The sequence below is a fragment of the Colletotrichum higginsianum genome, chromosome 8, assembly GCF_001672515.1.
Source record: "Colletotrichum higginsianum IMI 349063 chromosome 8, whole genome shotgun sequence".
Classification (NCBI taxonomy): Eukaryota; Fungi; Ascomycota; class Sordariomycetes; order Glomerellales; family Glomerellaceae; genus Colletotrichum; species Colletotrichum higginsianum.
The window spans coordinates 299,584-321,313 of record NC_030960.1 but is presented as its reverse complement, the minus strand read 5'-3'; the positions used below and the strand labels follow the sequence as shown (position 1 = coordinate 321,313).

The 21,730-nt window shown below is 52.4% G+C and overlaps 6 protein-coding genes across 6 annotated transcripts; 2 read left to right on the top strand and 4 right to left on the bottom strand.

Moving 5' to 3' along the window:
- Window positions 1-529: 529 nt before the first annotated feature.
- Window positions 530-1,439, bottom strand: CH63R_11112 (uncharacterized protein; the record flags this gene model as incomplete). The annotated part of the gene is made up of 2 exons (XM_018306086.1): window positions 530-1,095; window positions 1,160-1,439. The coding sequence occupies 2 exons, from the start codon at window positions 1,437-1,439 to the stop codon at window positions 530-532; spliced, it is 846 nt and encodes a 281-aa protein (XP_018152927.1).
- A 4,076-nt stretch (window positions 1,440-5,515) lies between these two features.
- On the bottom strand, window positions 5,516-6,442 carry CH63R_11111 (Glutamyl endopeptidase; the record flags this gene model as incomplete). Its single annotated transcript, XM_018306085.1, has 1 exon — window positions 5,516-6,442. One exon carries the CDS (start codon window positions 6,440-6,442, stop codon window positions 5,516-5,518), a length of 927 nt encoding a protein of 308 aa, XP_018152926.1.
- A 2,177-nt stretch (window positions 6,443-8,619) lies between these two features.
- Window positions 8,620-10,210, bottom strand: CH63R_11110 (Pectate lyase C; the record flags this gene model as incomplete). The annotated part of the gene is made up of 4 exons (XM_018306084.1): window positions 8,620-9,591; window positions 9,660-9,804; window positions 9,871-10,026; window positions 10,134-10,210. 4 exons carry the CDS (start codon window positions 10,208-10,210, stop codon window positions 8,620-8,622), a joined length of 1,350 nt encoding a protein of 449 aa, XP_018152925.1.
- Window positions 10,211-11,344: 1,134 nt separating this feature from the next.
- On the bottom strand, window positions 11,345-11,658 carry CH63R_11109 (uncharacterized protein; the record flags this gene model as incomplete). Its single annotated transcript, XM_018306083.1, is given in 2 exon segments — window positions 11,345-11,582; window positions 11,588-11,658. Coding segments are annotated over 2 exon segments (309 nt in total).
- A 1,878-nt stretch (window positions 11,659-13,536) lies between these two features.
- CH63R_11108 (Nicotinamide-nucleotide adenylyltransferase) lies at window positions 13,537-14,666 on the top strand (the record flags this gene model as incomplete). The annotated part of the gene is made up of 2 exons (XM_018306082.1): window positions 13,537-14,373; window positions 14,565-14,666. The coding sequence occupies 2 exons, from the start codon at window positions 13,537-13,539 to the stop codon at window positions 14,664-14,666; spliced, it is 939 nt and encodes a 312-aa protein (XP_018152923.1).
- Window positions 14,667-18,688: 4,022 nt separating this feature from the next.
- Window positions 18,689-19,264, top strand: CH63R_11107 (uncharacterized protein; the record flags this gene model as incomplete). Its single annotated transcript, XM_018306081.1, has 1 exon — window positions 18,689-19,264. One exon carries the CDS (start codon window positions 18,689-18,691, stop codon window positions 19,262-19,264), a length of 576 nt encoding a protein of 191 aa, XP_018152922.1.
- Between the last annotated feature and the right edge of the window lie 2,466 nt (window positions 19,265-21,730).

The following is a 21,730-nucleotide window of genomic DNA, read 5'->3' as shown; positions in this document are numbered from 1 at the left end:
TCTGGCCTGCTTGCCATTAAGTCGATGCTGAAGGGTTGATCTTGGAATGCCATACACAATGCCTGCCCTCTTTATGGCCATGCCGTTGCTGATGGCTTCAATCGCTTGCTGGACCTCATCTTCAGTGTATTGGACCATAAGGTATAGAAGAAGGTATTCCCAAAAAATGAAGTTGTTTGGATAAGTATTGTAATTGTTGTGATGGTTGGAGGTGGGAGGAATGAGGAGGCTGGTCATGGTGTTGAGGCATTTTTGGGGTGCCCAAATGTGGGGGGTGCCCATAAGTGGGTGCCCGACGTTAATGTGTATTTTCCAGTAATGAGTATGAGATTGGGTTGGGTAGAATCCAACTGTCCGAGGTCATCTGGTTTCAATCCCTGGTGTGCCATTTTAATAAGTTAGAACTTACCAGCGAGTACAGGTTGACTTCATACACATGCTTCGACCGAACTTCCTTGACATGCTCTCATAACACTATTGTACAACTACCTCCTGGATTTCCGGTTGTTAGAAACGAAACAACCTGTTCTCAAGCAGCTCCGGCAGCTGCAGAACCACCACCAGTAGAGAGTTTGGCCTTGTTGGCGCTGTCGCCATTCTTCTTCTTCTCATCTTTGGCGCCGTTGTTCTTAGACTTTCCGTCATCAACTGCTGTGCCATTGTTCTTGTTCCCAGCATTAGCATTTCCATTCTCCTTGCCCTTAGCGTTGTCCTTCTTCTGGTCGTTCTTCTTCCCAGCGTTCTGATCCGCAACATCCTTGTTTTTGGCATTGTTTTCGTTGTTCTTCTGCTTCTTGGCGTCGTTGTCCTTGCCATTTTTGTTGTTCTCGTTGTTTTTCTTTCCGTTATCCTTTCCGTTGGCCACTGCAGTACCATTTTTCTTGTCGTTTTCAGCCTCTCCGTCGTTTTTGCCCTTCGCCTTGTCGTTCTTTTTGTTCTTGGCAGCGTCTTTGTTCTTCTTCCCGTTCTTTCGGCATCGGCAGGACTTTCCTTTCCCGTCCTTGCCGCGTTTCTTGCCCTTGCTGCACTTGCAATCGTTGCCCTTTTTCTTCTTCCCGTCCTGGTTGTTTTTTTCGTTGTTCTTTTTGCCTTCTCCTGTGTCTTGGTCAGTGTCAACCATTTCTATATAGCTTGGCTCTTGGAATTTTGGCATTCATACCTGCTGTCGCGTTTTTAGCCTGCCGCGCTACAAGTTCGGCAGATAACCCAGCCAGTTCGATATCTCTCGTGACGAGGCTCTCCTCTTCATCTTCATCATCTCTCTCATTCAAAAAGAGTGGTTGAATAGTGGTGTCATCTTCATCTCTCTCAAAAAGGGTGGAAGTATCCGTGACAGCTTCAAGGTCTCGATCAATCTCGTCCCGGGAAGCAATCAGGCCCGAGTCGGTAACAGCTGCGGCAGCAATGCTTGCCAAGAACAAAACCGAAATAGCCTTCATTGTAATTGAAGTGAAAGTTTTACAAAATAGTAACTTGCAAAGAAGATGTCTTGGTAAACTGATTTGGTAATCGACAGATAGAAAAAAGTGAATGAGAGGGTTTTCTCAAAGCAGAAGTTAAAACTTTATAAGTAAAAAGGGAAAAAGAAGAGAAAGCGTCCGGCGCAATTGATCTGGATATTTTTGGTATAGTTCTCAGTTTCAAGACCCAGAAAGCTTGTAGGACATCATCTGATTTATACGAAAGACGCGGTCAAGATCAGTTGTACGTCCGAGATGGCAAAACCTACGACACTCAAGATGAAGGGATGATAGCTTCTGACATCCCTGGCTGCTCAACGTACCAGTTTTTCTATCTTCCGGGCGTTACCGGACGCAGCTGAAACGAGCAAAGCGGTATTCCTAGGCCCCGTGGCTAAATGCAGACGGCGTGTATGTAGTTTCCCTCAGCAGTGTCGACTGAAGAGCGAGTGTGTGTTCATCCGGTGTCATGTGAATCCTGCCATCCCTTCACTGGGAAAGTCTACAAGCTGGCCTCTGAGTAGCTCTGAGATCATAACCGGCCCCGTGCTATCTGTGCTACAACAATCAGACGGATCATTGTTAGGCATCCCAAACCGTACCCCGGAACGCTCTCCCCATGTCAGTATCGTGACCAAAAAGTTGGATTTAATGAACAGTAGCCCAGTCAATCGGATCTCTTCCCTGGCTACCGGGGACTCTATGCCGAGGTCTCTACACAGCCTCCATTGATTCGAGAATCATGGAAAACTGGAGCTGTGCGAAGCTTTTTGCCGCAGATCACAACGGCCGCGGGGAAAATGTACGGCACACGGTCCCCGCGGCTAGCGGAATGAGTATGTGAAGAATGGTGGTGCTTGGCTCGTGCAGGTCAGCCCTGACAATGTGTGACAGGAGCAAGCGAAAGAAGCCGCTATTTTCTCATCTGAGGTTTCCGATTAGTCTGAGACAGCAGTGTGCTGGAGCATAGAGACACATCAAGCAGTCCCTTTTGTCTCAGCTTTTGTGAGGGTATTTAGAGTTAAACTTCACTCTGTATGCGCTAGTGTAAAGTCGAACTCTCCGAGTGTGGTTACAATCGCCTGCTCGGCGCAAGCGGAAGGTGCCGAGTTCGCAGTTTGGTTTCTCCTGTCCTCGTAGGTTGCAGTCGCCTCACATTTCTTTATTCTAATATTTGGTGAAACTCGATTGCAATTACGCATGAAACTATTCAGATCGTATGATAATTATTCCCTTGATGAGTCAAAAAACTTAATTTGAATCTTCATGAGCTGTGGAATACATCTCGGCCGCGGAAACCGAAAGACAGGTGTACAATAGTGGGGATTCGGGAACACGGGCGTCTCAGCTGGGATCGTCATTGAGAAGGTTTACCGGATGAGCTGGTTTTCTTCCAGAAGTTCTGTGCTTGCAATCTTTGTGGGTGATCCTTGTTTTGTATGGTCCGTCGCCATGGACTTGGGCAGTAGTCTGCCGGGAGCCGGGCTTGCAAGGAACAGTTTGAAACAAGAGTATGGCCGGCGGAATAAGTTATGCCATCTGACGAGTGTCACCGTGCATGACTATGTTCTTCCACGACACACGACACAACACACACACAATTCCAGTTACGTAACGTCGGGCACCCACTTTTCGCCCACCCCCCCATTTCGCCCACCCATAAATCCCTCATCAGCACACCTAACCTCCAACCTCCTCCTTTTTCTAACCATCACAACATTTACAGTTTTTATCCGAATGGCTTCATTTTTTCAGCATACCTTTTTCTTGCCCTTATGAGCGCATATACCGAGTATGAGGTCAATCAGGCCTTGGAAGCAGTCGCCAATGGGCAGTCCCTCCGGAAAGCATCAATCGAATGGGGTGTGCCACGTTCAACACTTCGCAGTCGCATCAAGGGCTGCCAACCAAGGCAACTTGCCTTTGCTGACCATCAGAGACTCTCTATAGGTCAGGAGGCTAAGTTGGCTGAATGGATTCGCATTCAGCATGCCCTTGGTGTTGCTCCAACCCATCTGCAAGTGAAGCTATTCGCAGAGAGGATCCTCCATGCTATGGGGGATACAGAGCCTATAGGGAAAGGTTGGATAACAGCCTTTCTGAATAGGAATCCTTCAGTCAAGGTCCAGAGAAGTCGCCCTATCGATTCTAGACGTGTTAATGGGGCATCTACTGAGGTCATCAGGGACTGGTTCAAGCATCTCGCCATGCCAGAGATCATCAGCATTAAACCAGCCAACAGATACAACATGGATGAGACTGGTATCCTTGAGGGGCAAGGATCTAATGGGCTGGTGCTGGGCATGTCTGAGACGAAGTCTGTTCGCAAGAAACAGCCTGGATCAAGGGCATGGGTATCTATTATTGAATGCATCTCTGCCCTGGGCCACAGACTGCATCCCCTCATTATATATAAGGGTATAACAGTCCAGCAGCAGTGGTTTCCTTTGGATCTTGGCCCTTATGAAGGCTGGCAGTTTACAGCAACAGAGAATGGATGGACAACAGATGCCACTGCAGTTGAATGGCTGCAGAAGGTCTTCATCCCTCAGACTGTCCCTCAGGGCAAGGAGGAGGTTAGACTGCTGGTCTTGGATGGGCATGGGAGCCATACAACGACGGACTTTATGTGGCTCTGCTATATAAACAACATCCATCTATTGTTCTTACCACCACATACCTCCCATGTCCTCCAGCCACTTGATCAGTCAGTCTTTGGCCCATTAAAGGCAGCCTATAGGAAGGAGCTTGGATACCTTAGTCATTGGAATGACTCTACTGTTGTAGGCAAGAGGAACTTCCTAGGCTGTTATTATAAGGCTGCCCTGGCAGGGATGACGATCCAGAACATTAAAAGTGGGTGGAAATGGACTGGACTATGGCCTGTTTCTATGGCAAAGCCCCTTATGAGTCGTCTGCTGCTCCCATCAACACCAACACCATCAGCATCATCTCATCAGACCTGCAAAGGGCAGTCTGGAGGCAAGGAGGAAGTCAAGGAAGGCAGGGGAGCTGAAGGATGGGCTTCTGTATCGTCTGCAGTGGCATGGTCGACGCCAAGGAAGATGAAGGATCTGGCTGGCCAGTTGAAGCTATTCACAGAGCTGGATAATGATGCTAGTACTCAACGCCTCCTTTTCATAAAGGTGAAAAAAGGCTTCAGCGAGCAGTCCTATAAGCTGGCAACTGCCCAGCATAATCTTGAGCTCCTGCAGGCCCAAGTCACCAATAATGCAGCAAGGAAAAGAAGGACAGTCCAGATCGACCCAAACACCAAGTTCGCCAATATCAAGGACATCCAGAAGGCTCAAATTGAGGCTGGCGAAAAAGAGGGTATCACGGATGAATCCAGCGAGTCTGATTTACCTAGTGAAGCTGAAAGCTGTATTGTGGTGGCATCTAGACGAAGTCAATAGTTAATTGAACTTGGTGGTTATGATGGGGATAGCCTCATTTATGGGTGGGCGAAATGGGGGGGTGGGCGAAAAGTGGGTGCCCGACGTTAGTGGACGGATCTATCGGCCTCAGTAGTAGGCCTACTGAGTCAGGCGTCAGCGATTTCACGATTGTCAAGAGGTACGGAAGGTCGCTAGTCCGGGTTTGACAACCCTTGGTGGTAAAGATTGTCTTGTCTTACGCAGATTCGCATGATCTGCCGCTGGGTGTTCATCGCTCATGTTTGCGTGGCATGTCTTGCCGTATAGATCCTCCAATATGATCCACTAGCCAAGACAAGGGTGATTTCACACAGCAAGCTCAAACACTTTCAAACTTCAGCTAACAGTTTTCTATTTTGCGCTTGGCATTTTTTTGGCTGGAAACAGGGCTCTGTAAATGAAAATGATGCGATGGTTTTTACAGAATATCCTAACGGTTGCAGTCGCAACTTCGCGACTCAAACCGACACAAGCTTCGAGTATCGTGATTATCGCACATCAGCCCGTACCTTTACGTATTTTAAACAAACTTTCTTGCATATGTACAAGTCATATGTATACTCATAGCTATCATTGATATTTCGCGTGAAACTTCATTCCGCTACTTGAAATCCAGATTTAGTTGGGGTAGTCCTTCAACAATATGCCGTATCCCTCCAACAAGGAGGGGCCTCCAGCAACCACACTGAGCTCGTCAGAGCCTCCAACCACAACGCCATACAAGTATCTCTCGCCATTCTCGTTGATCCAGAAGGGGCCGCCGGACTGGCCGCCGCTAACATCGGCATCGACCACAACTGGAGACCCTCTGTCACAGTATGTGGCCGCCGAGGCCGTAATGGCTTCCTGTCGGTATGGCTGTCGTCCGCCCTTGTCTTGCGGGTATCCGTAGTGGAAGAACATGGCGCGGTTGAGCTGGTTGTCGGGGTTCACCGTCTTGAGCCCAAGCCAGCCGTTGACCTGTCCGGCCTTCTCGCCAAGGACGAAAATGGCCCAATCGAAGGCGTTGGCGCACCAGCCTTCCTGGCCATAGTTGGGACGGAAGATGACGGTAACGTCGTAGCCACCCAGGACCTCGCCGTCGTAGAACGCTGGCTGAAAACGCGCGCTGACACCTTCGGCGGGGATACAGTGACGGGCCGTGACTACGTGTCGGGAGCCAATGAGAGCACCACTGCACCATCCGCCATTGGAGAACTGGATTCTCCCCATGGCTCGGTATGGGTAGTCTCGGTTTGGCCACAGAACTCGGTTGTCGACTCCGCCGAGGATAGCTCGCTTGGTGGACTCAGGGGGACCGGCCTCTGAAGGGGGAAAGTCTGTGAAGTTGCTTTGCTGTCCGGAAAGACTGAGAGTGACAATCTCCGGGATGACTTTTTCGACGTTTGCCGCCTTTGGGAAGGAGGCAAAAGCAGGGTCAAAGCCGATAGGCTGCTCAAAGTCGATTGGGGTTGGGATGCTATGTTCCCCGGCCGTTGGGGCAGCGAGCGCGACAGATCCAAACGAGAGGACCGTAGAAGCGGCGAAAACATTGAGGCGAACCATGGTAGGTGGAGGGGTTGAATTTACCGGGAACTTGGAAAGATTGAGTTGAGCTGGCGTCTGCCTACAAGTCGTTCCTATGTCGGGAGCTGAGCAGTGTTTTGTAGTCGAGTAAAAGGATGCTGTCAATTTGAGCACTCAACACAATTGGGAGGTTTCGGCATCATTTCTCCCCCGAGATTCCTCCATCGCAATAGAAAAATATTGTTGCCTGGAATGCATGCTACGTAGTCTAGTCCTGAAGGCGCCTTCACGGTAATACGAGACTCAATATGATAGCGCCAAGTATTGCAAGGTAGACGTCTTACTAGCCAAGAGAAAATCTATGGGAAACACGCATAAGCGCCCTACTAATGATCCTAGAACATCTGATTCTGGGCTGCAAGCGAACGAGAGAGTCAGCAGCTCTTCTCACCATTCTGTCCTGTGGTATCTTGCAACGATGCGAGGTTACCCTGCCATCTTCTAGGGTTCAATGGAGGATCTGAAGGATTAGGGTCGAAGGATGGGGCGTAAATTGACATTTCAGGGGAAGTCGGCCGGGTCCCAACACGCCCACTCGTGATAGGCAGAGGCGCTCTTCTACTCCCCACCCTCCACAAGGGGGTTGAAGTGCGAAATTGGATTGAACCATCCTACTACCACCTTCCGCGGAAGCAGTCAGACAAGCTGCTCGCTGCAGAATCCTCCTGTAGGGGTTAGATGTTCATTCTGGGCTGACAACTCAGTCGATAACATTCCAAGGGCATGGTTCCATGGCAATGGACGAGGGTTTCCAATGAGCTGTTGTTCCAGCGGTGCATCCTGTAGGATGCCTTACGAACTCTCAATGCAAACACAATCTAGTCCGTTACGGTTTGGCCGGACCGCTGCAGTCAGTCCGCCCCGATGATAAGCATAGCCCAAAGCTTCCGTAGCCAGCATTACATTTATCGAAGAGCCTTCGGACTCAACATCTTCCAAATGTTGACCTAAGCGAAATGTCTGACTCTTGCTTTTTTCCATACATATCGAATGGGCCTGAATTTTGGACTGCAGCCTGCAGGCCAGCATCTCTCTGGGATATGATCTGCACTAACATAAAGGCTACCATAAGCTTTGAATTTTGTTCTAAGAGTGTTTGGTCAACGGTATTGAGACGGAAGTTGGGCATGCGCGGCGGCCATTTAGCGGTACGATACCCCTGATGACACATGACCAGCGGCGCATATGGCTTTGACCAGGGCTCTTTCCGCCCAATCATGTATCATCTGCTAGAACTGTCGGAGTAAGCGCCGGCAAACAGCGTCTTCAAGGCTCCGGGATAGATACTGAGCGTCTGGGCCCGCCTGACTCAACTGGCACTGTAAATCTGGTTCATGGGCAGTAATCAATACATTTTCATCGGATCCTCGAAGCATGAAATCACCCTGGCTTACAAATAGTCATAGAGATTGTCTGTGAAGTCAGTGTAAGTTCTGCTATGCCGGAGAACCCTCAAAGTTATTTGCGACAGCTGGGATAGCTGGGTAATCAAGGATGAGGTGAGTTAAGGCGATAAGCCTACTGATGAACAAGGTCACAAGCGGGTTTGTTGAGACTGTCGAAAGAATAGATCCAGTTTATGGAAACAAAGGCAGAGTGCGTTGGTAGTAAACATCATGACCGTTGGGACCGAAATACGAACCGCCTTACATGTCAGTGGACTCAAGGGGAGAAAAAGGAATTGAACCAGGTTTAAGGCATGAGATAAAGTACAGAACTAGGCCACAGAGAGTGACCGATGGTGAAGTTGCATCAGAGAGTGGCGAGGCAGCGGAGACAGATATGCACAAATTCAGTTTGATGCCTTAGGATCCAAGCCACCAAGTGAATAAATGGAGGTTCCTCTTGATTTGGAAAGACACTTAAGATATTTGCGCTTGTTTGTCGAAATGTTCGCAGACTCAACACAAGGATTTGTTGGGATTGCTAGGTTACTGATGTAGCAGCCAAGAAAAGGTTCAGTGAACAAATGTCGTGGAAAGAACTAGCATATGTTCATGTGAAATAGATGTATGTACCTCGTTAGAATATAGACGGCGCAAAGTTATAATCAAGAAAATAGAGTGAAGGTGAGAACTTGGTAAAGCCAAGGGGATCCGTCGTCAAACGTGAAGGAACCCGTTCTACCACCAATCCCACGGATGTGTGATCCACATCTAGTAGACGGCCGGGGCGAGCGAGTTGACATAAATCTCGAGGTTGGCGTACCCGCCAGCGCCGATCTTCATGCCGTCCGAGGCATCGTTGGGGTTCAGACCGTTCGCCGTCTCCCACTCGTCGGGAATGCCGTCGCCGTCCGTGTCTTTCTTGGCCGTGCCGGCCTCGATGGTGCCGACGCCGCCCATGGAGGCCTCGTCGGAGATGAGCTTCCCAGACTTGCCGTAGGACGTGAGCTCCTTGACGAGGGCGGTGTCGACGGCGTCGCGGGCGATGGAGGCGCCGACCTTGGAGATGACGTGAGCGACGGCGTCGGCGGGCGTCAAAAGTTTCGCCGGCGCTGGGTAGGCGAAGGGGGTGGTCTGGATGGCCATGTTGGAGTAGCAGGTGGTCGATACGCAAAGAGCGGCACCGTTGAGGACGCCGTCGCGGTTCGAGTCGTAGAAATTGTCCTTGACGTAGCCGCGGAAGTTGGCGTTGCCCCTCGTGAAGGCGGTGACGGAGGTGGAAGGCCCGGAAATGAAGTAGTTGTTGATGATGTTGGCGTAGCTCGCACCGTCGGAGTCGCCAGCGATGTAGCCGCCTCCTCCTCCCCAGTTGTAGACGACGTTGTTCTGGAAGTCATTGACTCCCTTGACCTTGGGGTTGCGGGTCTTGTTGTCGATGTACAGGTTGCGGAAGAGCGAGACACCGCCATCAGTCTGCATGAGTCCTCCGCATGAATGGGTTTCCAATCCCTGGCTGATTATACTGGAAGAAATCGTGACATTGCTGACATCACCCGAAATGGAAAAGGTCTCGTCGCGACCCCAGGAGACGGAGACGTGGTCGAAGATGAGGTTCTTGCCGTCGGCGATAGTGATGGCGTCTTTCCCGCTGTCGCCGGGCTTGCCCATACGAATGCGGATATGACGTACGATGGCCTCGTTTGCGTTTGACCAAGAGAAACCGTTGCCATAGACGGTGATGCCCTGAGTCGTGTGAGTTGTGACTTGGGGTGTGTAGGTGGAGTTTGAAGAGCGGCCGGGAAGCAACTTACACCTCCTGGAGCGGTCTGGCCGGCAATGTAGATGTTCTTGGACACTACAATGCGGGCGTCGATCTTAATGACACCGCCGACGTCGAACACCACGATACGGTTCGGCTGGGAGACGGCATCACGGAGGGAGCCCGTGCCGGAGTCGCTGGGTCAAGACGTCAACACAAGCAACAACAGACATAGATGGAGGTGGGGTAGAAGGGGTACTGACTTGAGGTTAGTGACTTTGTAGACTTTGCCAGTTCGGCCGCCGATGGCGTTGCGGCCAAATCCCTCGGCGCCTGGGAAGGCGGAAGGGGCGGGGTCGGCGCGGACGGCGAGTTTGACCGGAGTGGGGCCGGCCCAGCCGACGGCACCACAGGCGGCACTGTTTATTTTGTCTTCGTCAGTCCCAACTCCAAGAAGCAGTGTGAAACAACGGGTCGTCCGTACTTTCGGGTGACTAGTAGGATGGGATGAGGAGAAGACACTTACGAAGGGCCCTTGCAGGGCAGAGCGGCGGCGCCCTGGTAGAAGAGGGCGGCCGCCAGGAGAGTCGCAGAGGCCTTCATGTTGAAAAACGAAACGAAACGAAACGAATGTACCAGACAGTTGTGAAACTAAGGGGCGCGAAGATGCGAAGAAGAAAAGGCTCAAGAATTCAAGGCAATACAAGTTCGCCTCGAAGTCAAGGGGACGGAACAACAAGCGTAGGAGAAGGAGAGGTCCCAGAACCGCAGGATAGAGGAGGCGAGAAGGGAGAAGGGGCCCCGAGTTTGGTTTTGTATGTTTCGTTCTCCCATGTCTGGCGTCGCATCGGCGACGGGCTGCACACGCCTGGCGCCTTTTCGCGGTGATGATCTACCGGGATGGGTGTGGTTCAGGGGGATTGCACCGCATCCCATCTGGCTCTGACAGGAGGGTGATTGGAAGGGATCATTACTGCATAGCTATAAGGGGGGGTGTAGCAGCGTGTCGCCCTATGTTCGGATCGGGGACATGCTTGTTCGGGTATATTTGGCCGGGCGCAACGTTGGATGAACCATCAACCTTCACTTGTTTCTTCCATCTTTCCTTTCCCTCATGGGATCGATCGCCCTTCCCTCATGGGATCGCCATCGCCTACACCCCCTCCCCCCCTTCCAATCCTGAGTCTGCGTGGTACCAAGTGCAATTCAGAGCTTCCCAATCCGGGAGGTAGGTTCATCTGGGGCGGAGAGTTGCGAGGGCGATTGGTGGGAATGGGCAGAATTGCTTCAAGCGCGACGGGATGAGACGTGCTCAGGTGCTGTCCGAAAGGAGCATCAAGTGTGGGGGATCCCTGGCGGTTGTGCGCGTTTGGGTAATATTGAAGGGGCGCCCGATGGGGCCGGCTCTCACATTGATTAAGGTGGCCGGAGAGTTGTTTTAGAGTAACGCCGTGAGCAGGGGGGCGGATGACGGACACAAAGGCTGCTATGAAAGAGGTGAGGATCGAAAAGGGAATGCTCTTCGAGAACGAGGCCCCGATGCTCTTGCTGCTGCCACGTTGAGATTGGTCACGAATGCTACTCTGTGTCTTTCGGCCGACTGCATTCCCACCTGTCGGACATCAGTGTTGATATTGGGTGCTATGGGTTCAGTGTCTTGCTTTCACCCGTGACCGATTGCGAGTGCGAATGTCAATTCTCCGCCGTTACTCTCGATCCCATTCATATTCATAATAGCTAGAGCACGTCTCCGATCGCTTGATTCAGGCGTGCCCTTCCGACAAAGTCAGTCAGGCAATCAGCAGGCGTCATCTTCCAGCCAAAAGCTAGTGCGTGCATCACAGCGCAGGTCTCGATTTGACAGCTGACCCGCGGTTCATGAGAATTGAAGCGAAAGTCGGCCGTCTGCCATCCGATCTCACTTGAGATGCTGTGGCCAGTTAATGTCGTCGGAAGACATTGTTCGCAGGGATTTCTGACACGCCATTTACCCCATAAAAGGCCGGCAACTGGTCTTGCACGCCGAGCCTGTGCCTCAATCGGCCGGACATTTCGTGCCGGAGAAAAACTTGGGAAGCTGTCTATGTAGCCGCTATCCCCGAGACGGTGAAGCACGAGGCATTGGGGCGCTAATGCATTCCCCCCTCTCCCCCAAAAGAGCGTTGGGGTACAGGAGGGAGCAGGCGATGTCGGAGCGCCAGGAAACCGGATTGCAAGCTCGCTCGCTGAGCGAGTCGTCACGTGATTGAGAGGCCTCTCACTCTTGCTCTCTCGCAGTGCTGAATACCGGGTGCGAGACAGGTCTTGAGATTCAAAACTTGGGCCGCGAAGAATCACAACCATGTGTGCCACACAAGTCAGCAAGCGACTTCCCCGTGGGGTAGGGTCTGAGGAGGCCACTGCGTCCACTCCTCTCCAGGAGCAGGGCCAAGAGAAATGAAGCTCTTCGCTGTTGAGACTTTTGGCACTTTGAGGGGTTACGGACTAGAGGACGAGGACGAGGACGAGGACAAAGACACGAAGTGGTCCTCGGTTGCCTCAAAGAACTTATCATCAGAAAGGAAACAATCGCCTGCTAAGCACTTGACTCGTGCCCGCCGACAGATTCATGCGATGGAACTCATGGAGTCAACGGTCGAGCTTGCGCAAAAGTTAGGTTCAACGGGTTCACCTATTTGACAGATTTACTTTGGCGTTTGGGTTGGTCCTCTTCCAGGCTTGCAACTACAACCCTTGCGGGTTTTCGGTTTTAGGGAAGACTTAACCGGCGCAGCGTGCCGCACGCGCGTCATCCGGAGCCATTCGGCATTTGCCGGCTGCACATGGTCGTACACAGCCGCCACATGCATCGTCGGCCTCCCATAACCCTCAGTAGCTTGACGAGTACCCAGAGAACAAACCCCTTGATAGCTCGACGAGAAATTCAACAGCGGAATAGCGACCCCCTTTGTAGTGAGTTCTACAGGCTACCTAAGTAAAGAGCGAGCAGTCGTGGCGTAGAGCTGGCGCGCCGAAGACGGAGATCGGAGTAGCCGCCGGGCCTGGAACCGCAACTCCGCCCTTGACCCGGTTTTTCTCCGATGCGCCGAAACTTCTTCCCTACCAATCAAAACCCACACGATTGCGGGGCTCCAGATGACTAATGCTTGTCTTGGACTCCACCGACCCCTCGATGCGAAGGCAGTCCAGCCGCAGAGCGCCGCCCTCCCCATTCCCCCGCCCCTCCTCCCTGCGAAATCATTCGCTGCGGGCTTGCAATCACCGGTAGAAACGCAGAAACGAAAAAGTCTCAGTGTCATCCTCAGTCTTAGTCACGCAATCCGCCCGAAATCCAGGCTTTCCGAACCGAAACCACCACCCCCTCCGACCCAAAAACCCCCCCCAAAACAAGGGCTGCTAGAGACGTTCTTTTCTGCCGTGTCATCCCAAGAAAGAAGAAAAGTAGGAAAGACAAACAGGTCGCGCAACCAACACCCTCATCCCACCTATTCCGGAATCCATCGACAGGAGAAGAAGAAGACGACGAAGGAGAAGAAAAAGGTACACCATACCGCAACAACGGTTCGCACATGACGTATATGGCGCAAGGCTGACGAATCTCAATTGTCGTTTCTTCCCAAACAGACCAGAGCAGACCGAGCACCTACTAGTCCCCGTCATCCCCCGTCTCTTCCGCCGCCCGCTGCCTTGTGCCTAGGCACCGACCTACCGATAGCCGCATCCCGAGACGAACCACTCTTCTCTCACGCACACACACACTCCCTCGCACCCTACCATCTAGACGCATCTCCTCCATCTGTTCCCCATCCGACTCCAAGGGACCAACCTCAAAGCAACTTCCCTCAATTTGCCGCCGCCGTCACCGCCGAGTTTATACCTCCCTCCCTTGCCTCCCGACAAGGGACGAAGCAACAGGCGCGGAACGGTTGATGCGAGCTGGAACGTTCCGGCTGTTCTCGTCGCAAGCGTCCCGCCCCCCGACCCCTCCCCTCCGGCGTCTCAGCACGCTGCGCAACAACCTCCCCGCCGCCCGAAACACCACCACCAAGAACAACAAAAACAACAATCTCACGATGGTCGCCACCCCCGAGACCATCGAGGCCATGACGCCTCCCGGCTACAACTTCCCGGAACACCGCCTCCGCCTGCAGCAGTCCGAACCCGACCGCGAGCCCCTTGTACTCGTCGCCCCGGGCTCCTACAGCCCCATCACCTTCCTCCACCTGCGCATGGCCGTCATGGCCGCCGACTACGTCCGCTACAACACAAACTTCGAGCTCATCGGCTCTTACCTGTCCCCCGTCTCCGACGCCTACAAGAAGCGCGGCTTGGCCCCCGCTTGCCACCGCCGCCGCATGTGCGAGATCGCCGCCGAGCAAACCTCGCGCTTCCTCATGGTCGATCCCTGGGAGGCCGAGCAGACGGCTTACGTGCCCACCGCCGTCGTCCTCGACCACTTTGAGCACGAGATCAACGTCAAGCGTGGCGGCTGCAACGGCAAGCGCGTCCGCATCGCCGTTCTCGCTGGCGCCGACCTCATCAATACCATGAGCCAGCCCGGTGTCTGGTCCCCCTCCGACCTGCGCCACATCCTCGGCGACTTTGGCGCCTTTGTGCTCGAGAGGGCCGGCGTCAATATTGACGAGGCCCTCGGCAACCTCAAGGAGTACGAGGACCAGATCTACTACATCCCGCAGGTCGTCCCCAACGACGTGTCGAGTACCAAGATCCGGCTGTTACTGAGGAGGAATATGAGCATCGACTACGTAGGTTCTCCCTTCCCTCCCTTTCGCTCGTTTTCTGCTGCCCGTACATGCCCTTCACCACCGTCACCACTGTTCCTCTACTTCCCGTGGTCGATAATTTCCTTCCGGTGGGCGGTTCACTCATCCATCATACGCGCCCCACTGCTCTATCCCCAAGGGGACCAATTGCTGACAAAGAACGGACAACACAGCTCATCCCCGCTGAGGTCATCAAGTACATTGAAGAGCACGGCCTGTATCACGAAGACGACGCCGCGACAAACGACAAGGGAAAGGAGAAGGAGGTGCAATAGGAGCCGCCTGCACGGATTCCCCATTAGCGAATGATTTGTAGAAAAAGAGGGAGTTGCGATCAGATCACCGCGAAAGAGAGACAATGAGAAAGAGAGAGAGCCAGAGACCTCGCAGAGCAGAGAGAGACGGGGAAACTACTGGCGTGTGGATATCAGCGTTTGGATTTTACGAGACGACGGCACAAGGTCCTTTTTATCATTTTCCCTTTTTTTCATTATTTTCCCGGGTTTAATCAGGTGCATCGGGCGGGTCATGTCCCCATGAGACATACTACATTTCTATCTATCCTTTCCAACTACAGGGATTTCTCCCCGCTACAATCAGTACTCCCCCTCGGGACCGGCCCCGCGCCGGTCGTAGCATGTTAAGGACTCCTCATTCTTCGCCTTTGCGTCTCGTGACCACTGGACGGTGACATCTGTTCGGTAACGGTGTGTGGCGACGAGACCAGTCTAGGATTTCTGTTTTGGTCTTGTAGCGTCTACCCTTGACATGTATGGGCCACGATGCTCGGCAGATAGCTGGCGCATTGTCTAGTGATGACTACCCATAGAGCCCGCGGAGAATTATCAAACCTTGTCCGGTTCAGTCCTTCCACATAGTCAAGGGTAGCGCTGCACTGAACCTCGTCAAAAAAAGATGGCTCTTGCTCCTACATCGTGATGGAGATAAAATTACAATCCTCAGCTCGTCGGGCCCCTCTCTATACTCATCGTCCTGTCCTGGAATTCCCACTACGTCTCTTGGATAACCAGGCAGTCCTTCTCGCCTTTTTGTTTATGATGAACCATGATCCTCTTCCGTTATAGTTGGAGCAGGACTTATGTATTTCACACCAAAATCTTAACGTGCCGAGTATCGGTGACATCGCATATTTCATGGAACAGACCACATCCGATATTAGTCTTTCTCGGCACGGATGTGCAGGTCACGGTTGTGGGCTTTGACTTACCATTGTGAGAGATGGCGGGCCTGTACTCTCCAGTTCTTCTGAAGGCGCCTCGCCTAGTCTTTTATTAACGCCAGTTGCCTTCAGCGTGACTACGGCCAAAGCTGCGAAGTATTCCGGGACCGACATGGATCTGACGAAAGCCAGACCACCACGCGCTGTCACGGTCGTGGAATCCGGACAACCGGTCAGCCGTGCCCGAAGCAGGAGATATTCCGAACGCACTTACAAGAAGGTGATGTGGGGGTGGAGAGAACCCAAAGTACCAGGAGGGACACATGTTGGCTTGCCTGTCGGTCACTTTGTGTATCCTTCTGACCACGCCTGTGCTTTAAAAGATTCCACCCGTGAGTAACACTACCTTTTCCTCATTTTCGAGGACATGGTCTTGGTTCTTTCAGAGAGACGCCATTTTCCTCTCACTGATCTCTAGTTCTGAGCCCACCGCTGCATCGCCTAGGTTTCCTGACGAGAGTGGCGTCGAAGTTGAATGGACCGGCCTTGCTGCTCGCGAGGACCGGAATGTCGAAGAACTCGGGTGTTTCCGGTCCGACCTGGGACCTCAAATGACGAAGACTACCTTCCTTATTGCTGTGAGCATGGAAGTTGAACTGCTCCTTTGCGTACGCTGAGCGGACTGGACGAGACACTCAACCCCGCTAGCATGGCCTAGGATGAAGATCAGTCTCCATCGTCGTGGTTTGTTCCTGTACCAACCTGCCTGCGGCGTCTCTGGCACATAATAATGTAGGTTTGAGGAGTTCGTTTCCCCTGACGTCGCTTTCCTTAGGGAAGAAATCGCATATGTTCTAGCATTGTTAGTCTGCCGTGCCTTGCGAAGAAGAGAAGCACTCTTGGCCAAGGAACAAGTGGAAATGATCGCTCTAGAGGGCATGTGTGCCCGCCCCAATCGCCAATAACAGCCTTTGGGGGTTGGAAATCGTGGAAATCGTAACCAAGGGTGGAGAGGTGATTACGATTGTGCATGATGTACTGTCCAAATGCCTCGGGCTCGAAGCCAGAAATGAGGTTCTTTCGTCTATGCGTTCCAAAGCCTCCTCAACTATGTCTTTGAAAGTCTCTGGGACAGCCACTCCAGCTGGAGGGTATGGATACCATCCTCAATTCTTCTTGCAAGCGATGCCATGCCGAAGTGTCGTTGGCAACCTGTTTTCAACAAAGCCAACGAAAAACGGATTTATCATTTGTGCCCTGTCTTGCCTCGAAATAAATCCGCCAAGGACTTTTCGGACCTTGCCGGCTTCTCTGATCTTCCTCTCGGTGGGTGGGTTCATGTCTCTATCGCTATCTAACAAGACACCCCTGAGATTCATGAGCCCATACACCATGTACCTGGGTTGCTGATACAGTTGCCGCTATTGATGGCAGCTGGACTAGCGAAGAGGTCAACTAGATTGGCGGTCGAGGGGGAGTCGATGTAGGAATCGTCGTAGGACGGTTCAGTCGTGACATCTGGATCTTTGAAGTCGGTTTCATCAGGAGCGGCCTTGTGTCTTTTTCACCGGTCCCTAATACTGCCCCAGCATCTTCTGGTCCAGGCAGGTCCCTCGTTAATTTATTTGCCGTCTGTTCCTCTCGAGTAGATAGATAAATAGCTCTTTGGAACAAGTACCACGTTCAAGTACTTCTACAAGCAGTCTGAGAACGGCCTGTAATACACTCTAGAATAGCGGGCTAGCATCATTTTGCCCAGAATACCGGGATCCTTTCATCTTCTAGCTCAGGTTCATAATTAACTCTCACAACTCTGGATTTTTAACAGCTTCAAAAATGTTGTGTATGCATATTTATGGACGTTTCTAGCCTAACCTCAGAGAAGTGGTAGAATGTGCTCAGATGAGCGCTGTTGGACCTTATGAAATTTAAGGACTTTGGAAATAAAACTTGGTGGTCTGATGTCCTACTTCTACTAGTTCCCAACATCATCATTTCAGGCTTGCTTTTCTATTACTCTCAGCATTCCTAGCTTTGTTCGATGATGCCATGTCCTTCTGCAAGATACTTTTCAAGGGCTTGATGGATTCAGATCTAAACTACCTGTCATGGCCAACAGCGCCGATGAGCATCCCATGAAGTGTTTCTTCATTCTAGGAAGCCCGGTATCCTCACTCTAGGGTTCCTCAACTGTCACTTAAAAGTAGCAAGAACAGCGCTCTAACTAGTGTTTACACGTTTTGTTATTCCGCAAACAAAGGTCTGATTATGGGCACTTGAATGTGGTGCCGGCGGTCATCAACTTCGGAAGGCACCATAAGCCCTTGTGCAAAAGGACACTTCCATCACCTTAAAAGCTCTTCAATCATACCCGTTGTTCTTCTACGAATGAAGGCGAAACTGTTCTGTCGTTTAGCCGGGGAGCTGAAATCAGGGCGCCAAAGCAGCCCAAAGCGGGCTGGAACTGCGGACACATAGTGAGGAGAATATGAAGCTGATGACCGCCATAACTCCCACATAGTTAGCTTGATAGAAAGTTTTCTATGAGATCCAGTACTGTAGGCCTGTACAGAACCCTTGAGTCGGCCTGGGCCTTCGATCTCCATTGGGCTTGGGACATAAGCTGCGTTCTCAACTGTCGCCCATGGACATAACCGACAAGTTCCGGGAGTTGCGATCTTTCTATGAAAGTTACCAACTCCTTGGCTGTGCCTATGTGACAAATTGCCTTGAATAAAACTGCTCAATGAGTCCAATGCTATCATGCAAGCAATCATTGGGTAGTTGATACTTGGGAGACAATCCCGTTCCGTTGACCGTTCCGTTTACGTCTATTGAAGACACTATCTGTAGGCCGAACGGCAACGAAAGAGGACAAACCCGGCGGAAGTATAGAGATAATGACCACATAATCATATCTTGCCTGATGTAGAAAACATGGCAACGCACAAGCGTTGAGAGACTCTCCCAGTATTACAGTTGTCGTACCGATCAACGGAACTAGAGGACGACGACAGCGCGATCTCCTCACTTCTATGGCCCTCCCATTTGAATCTAAAGTCGAGGTAGGACCACCGTTCCGGGGGCGTACGAGTTCAGACTGCTCCGCGGCTTGCCATGCTATCAAAGTTCAACCCTCTCGGGCTGGGTCCAGCACCGCGCCTCGAGGACAATTACACAAACGCAGTCAAGGCCGGGCCAACTCTCGCCATATCCGTGTCATGCAAGATTCTCCAACGCCTCAAATGCCTCAAGCATTGTCGTGCCAATCCCCATCCATCTTCGCGCTCAGGAGTCAACTCCGGCGGGCGCAGTTTTGAGTTTTCAGAGAACATTCGATTCCCAACCGTCTCCAACCCTCTTCCGCACACCACCAGCGATGCACCTCGAAAGGCTAACCATGTTGACAGAAGTGCCCCTCAAGCCTGTCTCGCCATTGGGAAAGAAGGGAGAGATCCAGTCGCCGCAGGAATACATCGGATCCCAAGCCCGAGTTTGGTTTTCGATCTCTCTCTCTCACACAGTCAACCCATCGAACATCACGAAACCTCCCTCTCTCCCTGTTCCCGCGGAAACTTTGCCTCCAACACAAGAGATAAAACCATCATGATCATCAATCCCTTGGGATGTCTTTCTCGATGCCCGCCCTTGTCTCATGTCGTCTCAACAAAACTCCCTATCAAGAAACTCTAAAAAAAAGGAAAAGGCTTTGGCGTCGTAGAAGGGGGTCCTTCAACGATGGAGGCACAAGGATAGAGAGGGAGGGGGGCACCCGTGTCACGTCGACCGGCGGTAACTTTCCCATGAGGTTCCTAGACAAGCCGAAATATGCGCAGGCCAAAGGCATCCCGGTTGCGGTGAAAGGAGTGGTGTGCACTCTCCTCCTCGACCCAACGACGATTGGACCGTCGGCCGCCGCAGAAACCCCATATACTTTCTCTCTGCATTGCTCGTCGACCAGCGAGCCTGACAAAATACAATCCCGGACTTCGAACCTGCTGGGACGGGAAAACCTCCGATGGGATGCCCTCTCCACCCCCCTCCCCAGCCCGGGACTTCCCTCCGGCCCATCGAGGGCAAAAGAAAAGGACCGTGTCTCTGTGTGTGTGTGTGCTCGCTGCGCAGCCGAGTCAAGCTTTCTCGAGCGGATACAGAGCACGGTAGGCATTGGCACCACCCGTTCCATGGTCGTCTTTGGCAAGACGGGCCTGTATCCGTAGGATACACGTGTACACCGATGTTCCCGGTTTTCCTGCATGTTGACAAGCAACAAAGTTTCTTCACTCGCAGCGCGAATGGGTACTTTGGGTCGTGTTGGAAATGGGTAGCCAACTCACACGGATTGTAAGAAACCACATCTTCGTATCGAAGCCGTCATGCTCAGTGCCATGTTCCCGGTGATCCCACGTGGGTCGTTGTATATCGGATTAGTCGCCCCCACTACGATGAACTCCCTCTCGTCTCATTCTCCTAGTTCCCCGTTTTGCTAATCCCCGCAAAAGAAGAAAAAAAGATGGCAAGACAAGTTATTCAAAAAATTGTTCAAATTTGGTTTTTTTTTTGGGGGGGGGGGGGGGGGGGAACGGACGCCAAATTGACGCGAGCTTCCCTGATCGAAGACGCCAAATCTTGACGCGCTATCTGTACCAAGAACTGAAACCCGCAAAACTCGTGGTCTTGAATAATGACTTTTTTACTGGTCTCGAGAAGTCGACAATCTCCATGCTGAACCTCTCCAGGACTCCGCACGGCCGCAGAAGACGGGGATCGTATCGCCGGCTGAGGCTCCAAAAGCAAAATAAAAGCAAAATAGAACCGTCCGTCAACGTGACCATGAACCAACCGCAAGCCCGGTCCGCCGAGAGAACGCCCGAAGGATGACGACCACCCCATCCCTCCAACAGGAGGAACCGCGGCGACGGGCGGACGTGGGCCGGGTGGGCGGTCGGCGTCAACCCGGGCGTGAAGACGCCTTCCTGCTCCTCTCATCCATTGCCAAGTACCTAGTGGGAAGGAAAAAAAAATACCAGAACAAGAATCAAGCCGATCCCATCATCACGTCTGTGGCGAAAAGGGACGCCGACAGAGGGCCAAGAAAAGAAACGTAAACGGCCCATCCGTGTGATACGAGAAATAAAGATGTGCACCATCACCAACGGAGGAGAGGACCCGCGAGTCCATTGTCCCCCTCCGCCATCGCCGCCGCCGCCGTCTCCGCACGCTGGGCAGCCAGCGCACAGGGCGTCCGCTGTTGGGTTAGAGCAGTGTGGAGAGGAGAAAGCAGAGAAACGGACATGAAAAATGCTTGCGCGTCCGGCGTCGTAGAAAAGTCGCCGTCAGGTCTCATATGACTCTTTCCGTGGCCCCGGCGTTCATGCCGTCCGGGAGAAGGGGCGCCGGCCATGTGTGTTATGTGCTCCGTGTGCCCGTTTGGTACCGAAGCCTCCAGTGGTCACATGGAACTAGGGAACAGGGGGGGGGGGGGGGGGGGGGGGGGGCAGGAATTCTGTGTGTATCTGTACCGCTCATCTATTTAGGGTGCTTAGGGTGGCAGGGAACGGGGGAGGGATCATGATCGTGTGTTGAAGGACTTTGGGGGCACACTGGGCACGATGCAGGGAAGAAGCCCAATCCGGAGCGGCCACAGCAACATGACTACAGCAACATTGAGATATGTAGCCAACGTGGCCCCTCTTGTGTTGAGATCACAGAGGTACACAAGATGAAACCCCACGGTGAAAAACACAGTATATATGTCTTGCCCAACACTGAATACATTGGGCTACAGCAGCACGGCCACGATCCCACCGCCAGACTGACATTGTCCGCCGCAGGATTATACCGTGTCCTTCCTCCGGTTTGGGGAGGGGACACATCGACGGTGGAAAACAAGGAGGGTAATCCCTCCTTGTCCGTGGGAAAAGAGACGCGCCGTTCCTGACGAACTTGCTGGCGATGTGCAAGAACGTGCCGTAATAGGTCGTGGCCGGCGTGTTGGTCCTCGAGTTGCTGCAGCAGCAAACCACTCACTGCATGTCCATCGTTGGGTTGGGAGCCGTGTCCGTCGGTCCAACTCGGCAGGAAAAGCACTGGGCAAATCGGTGTATGTATGCGTACTGGATTGCTCCGTGTGCTGCCGATCACCGTGCTGGAACTGCC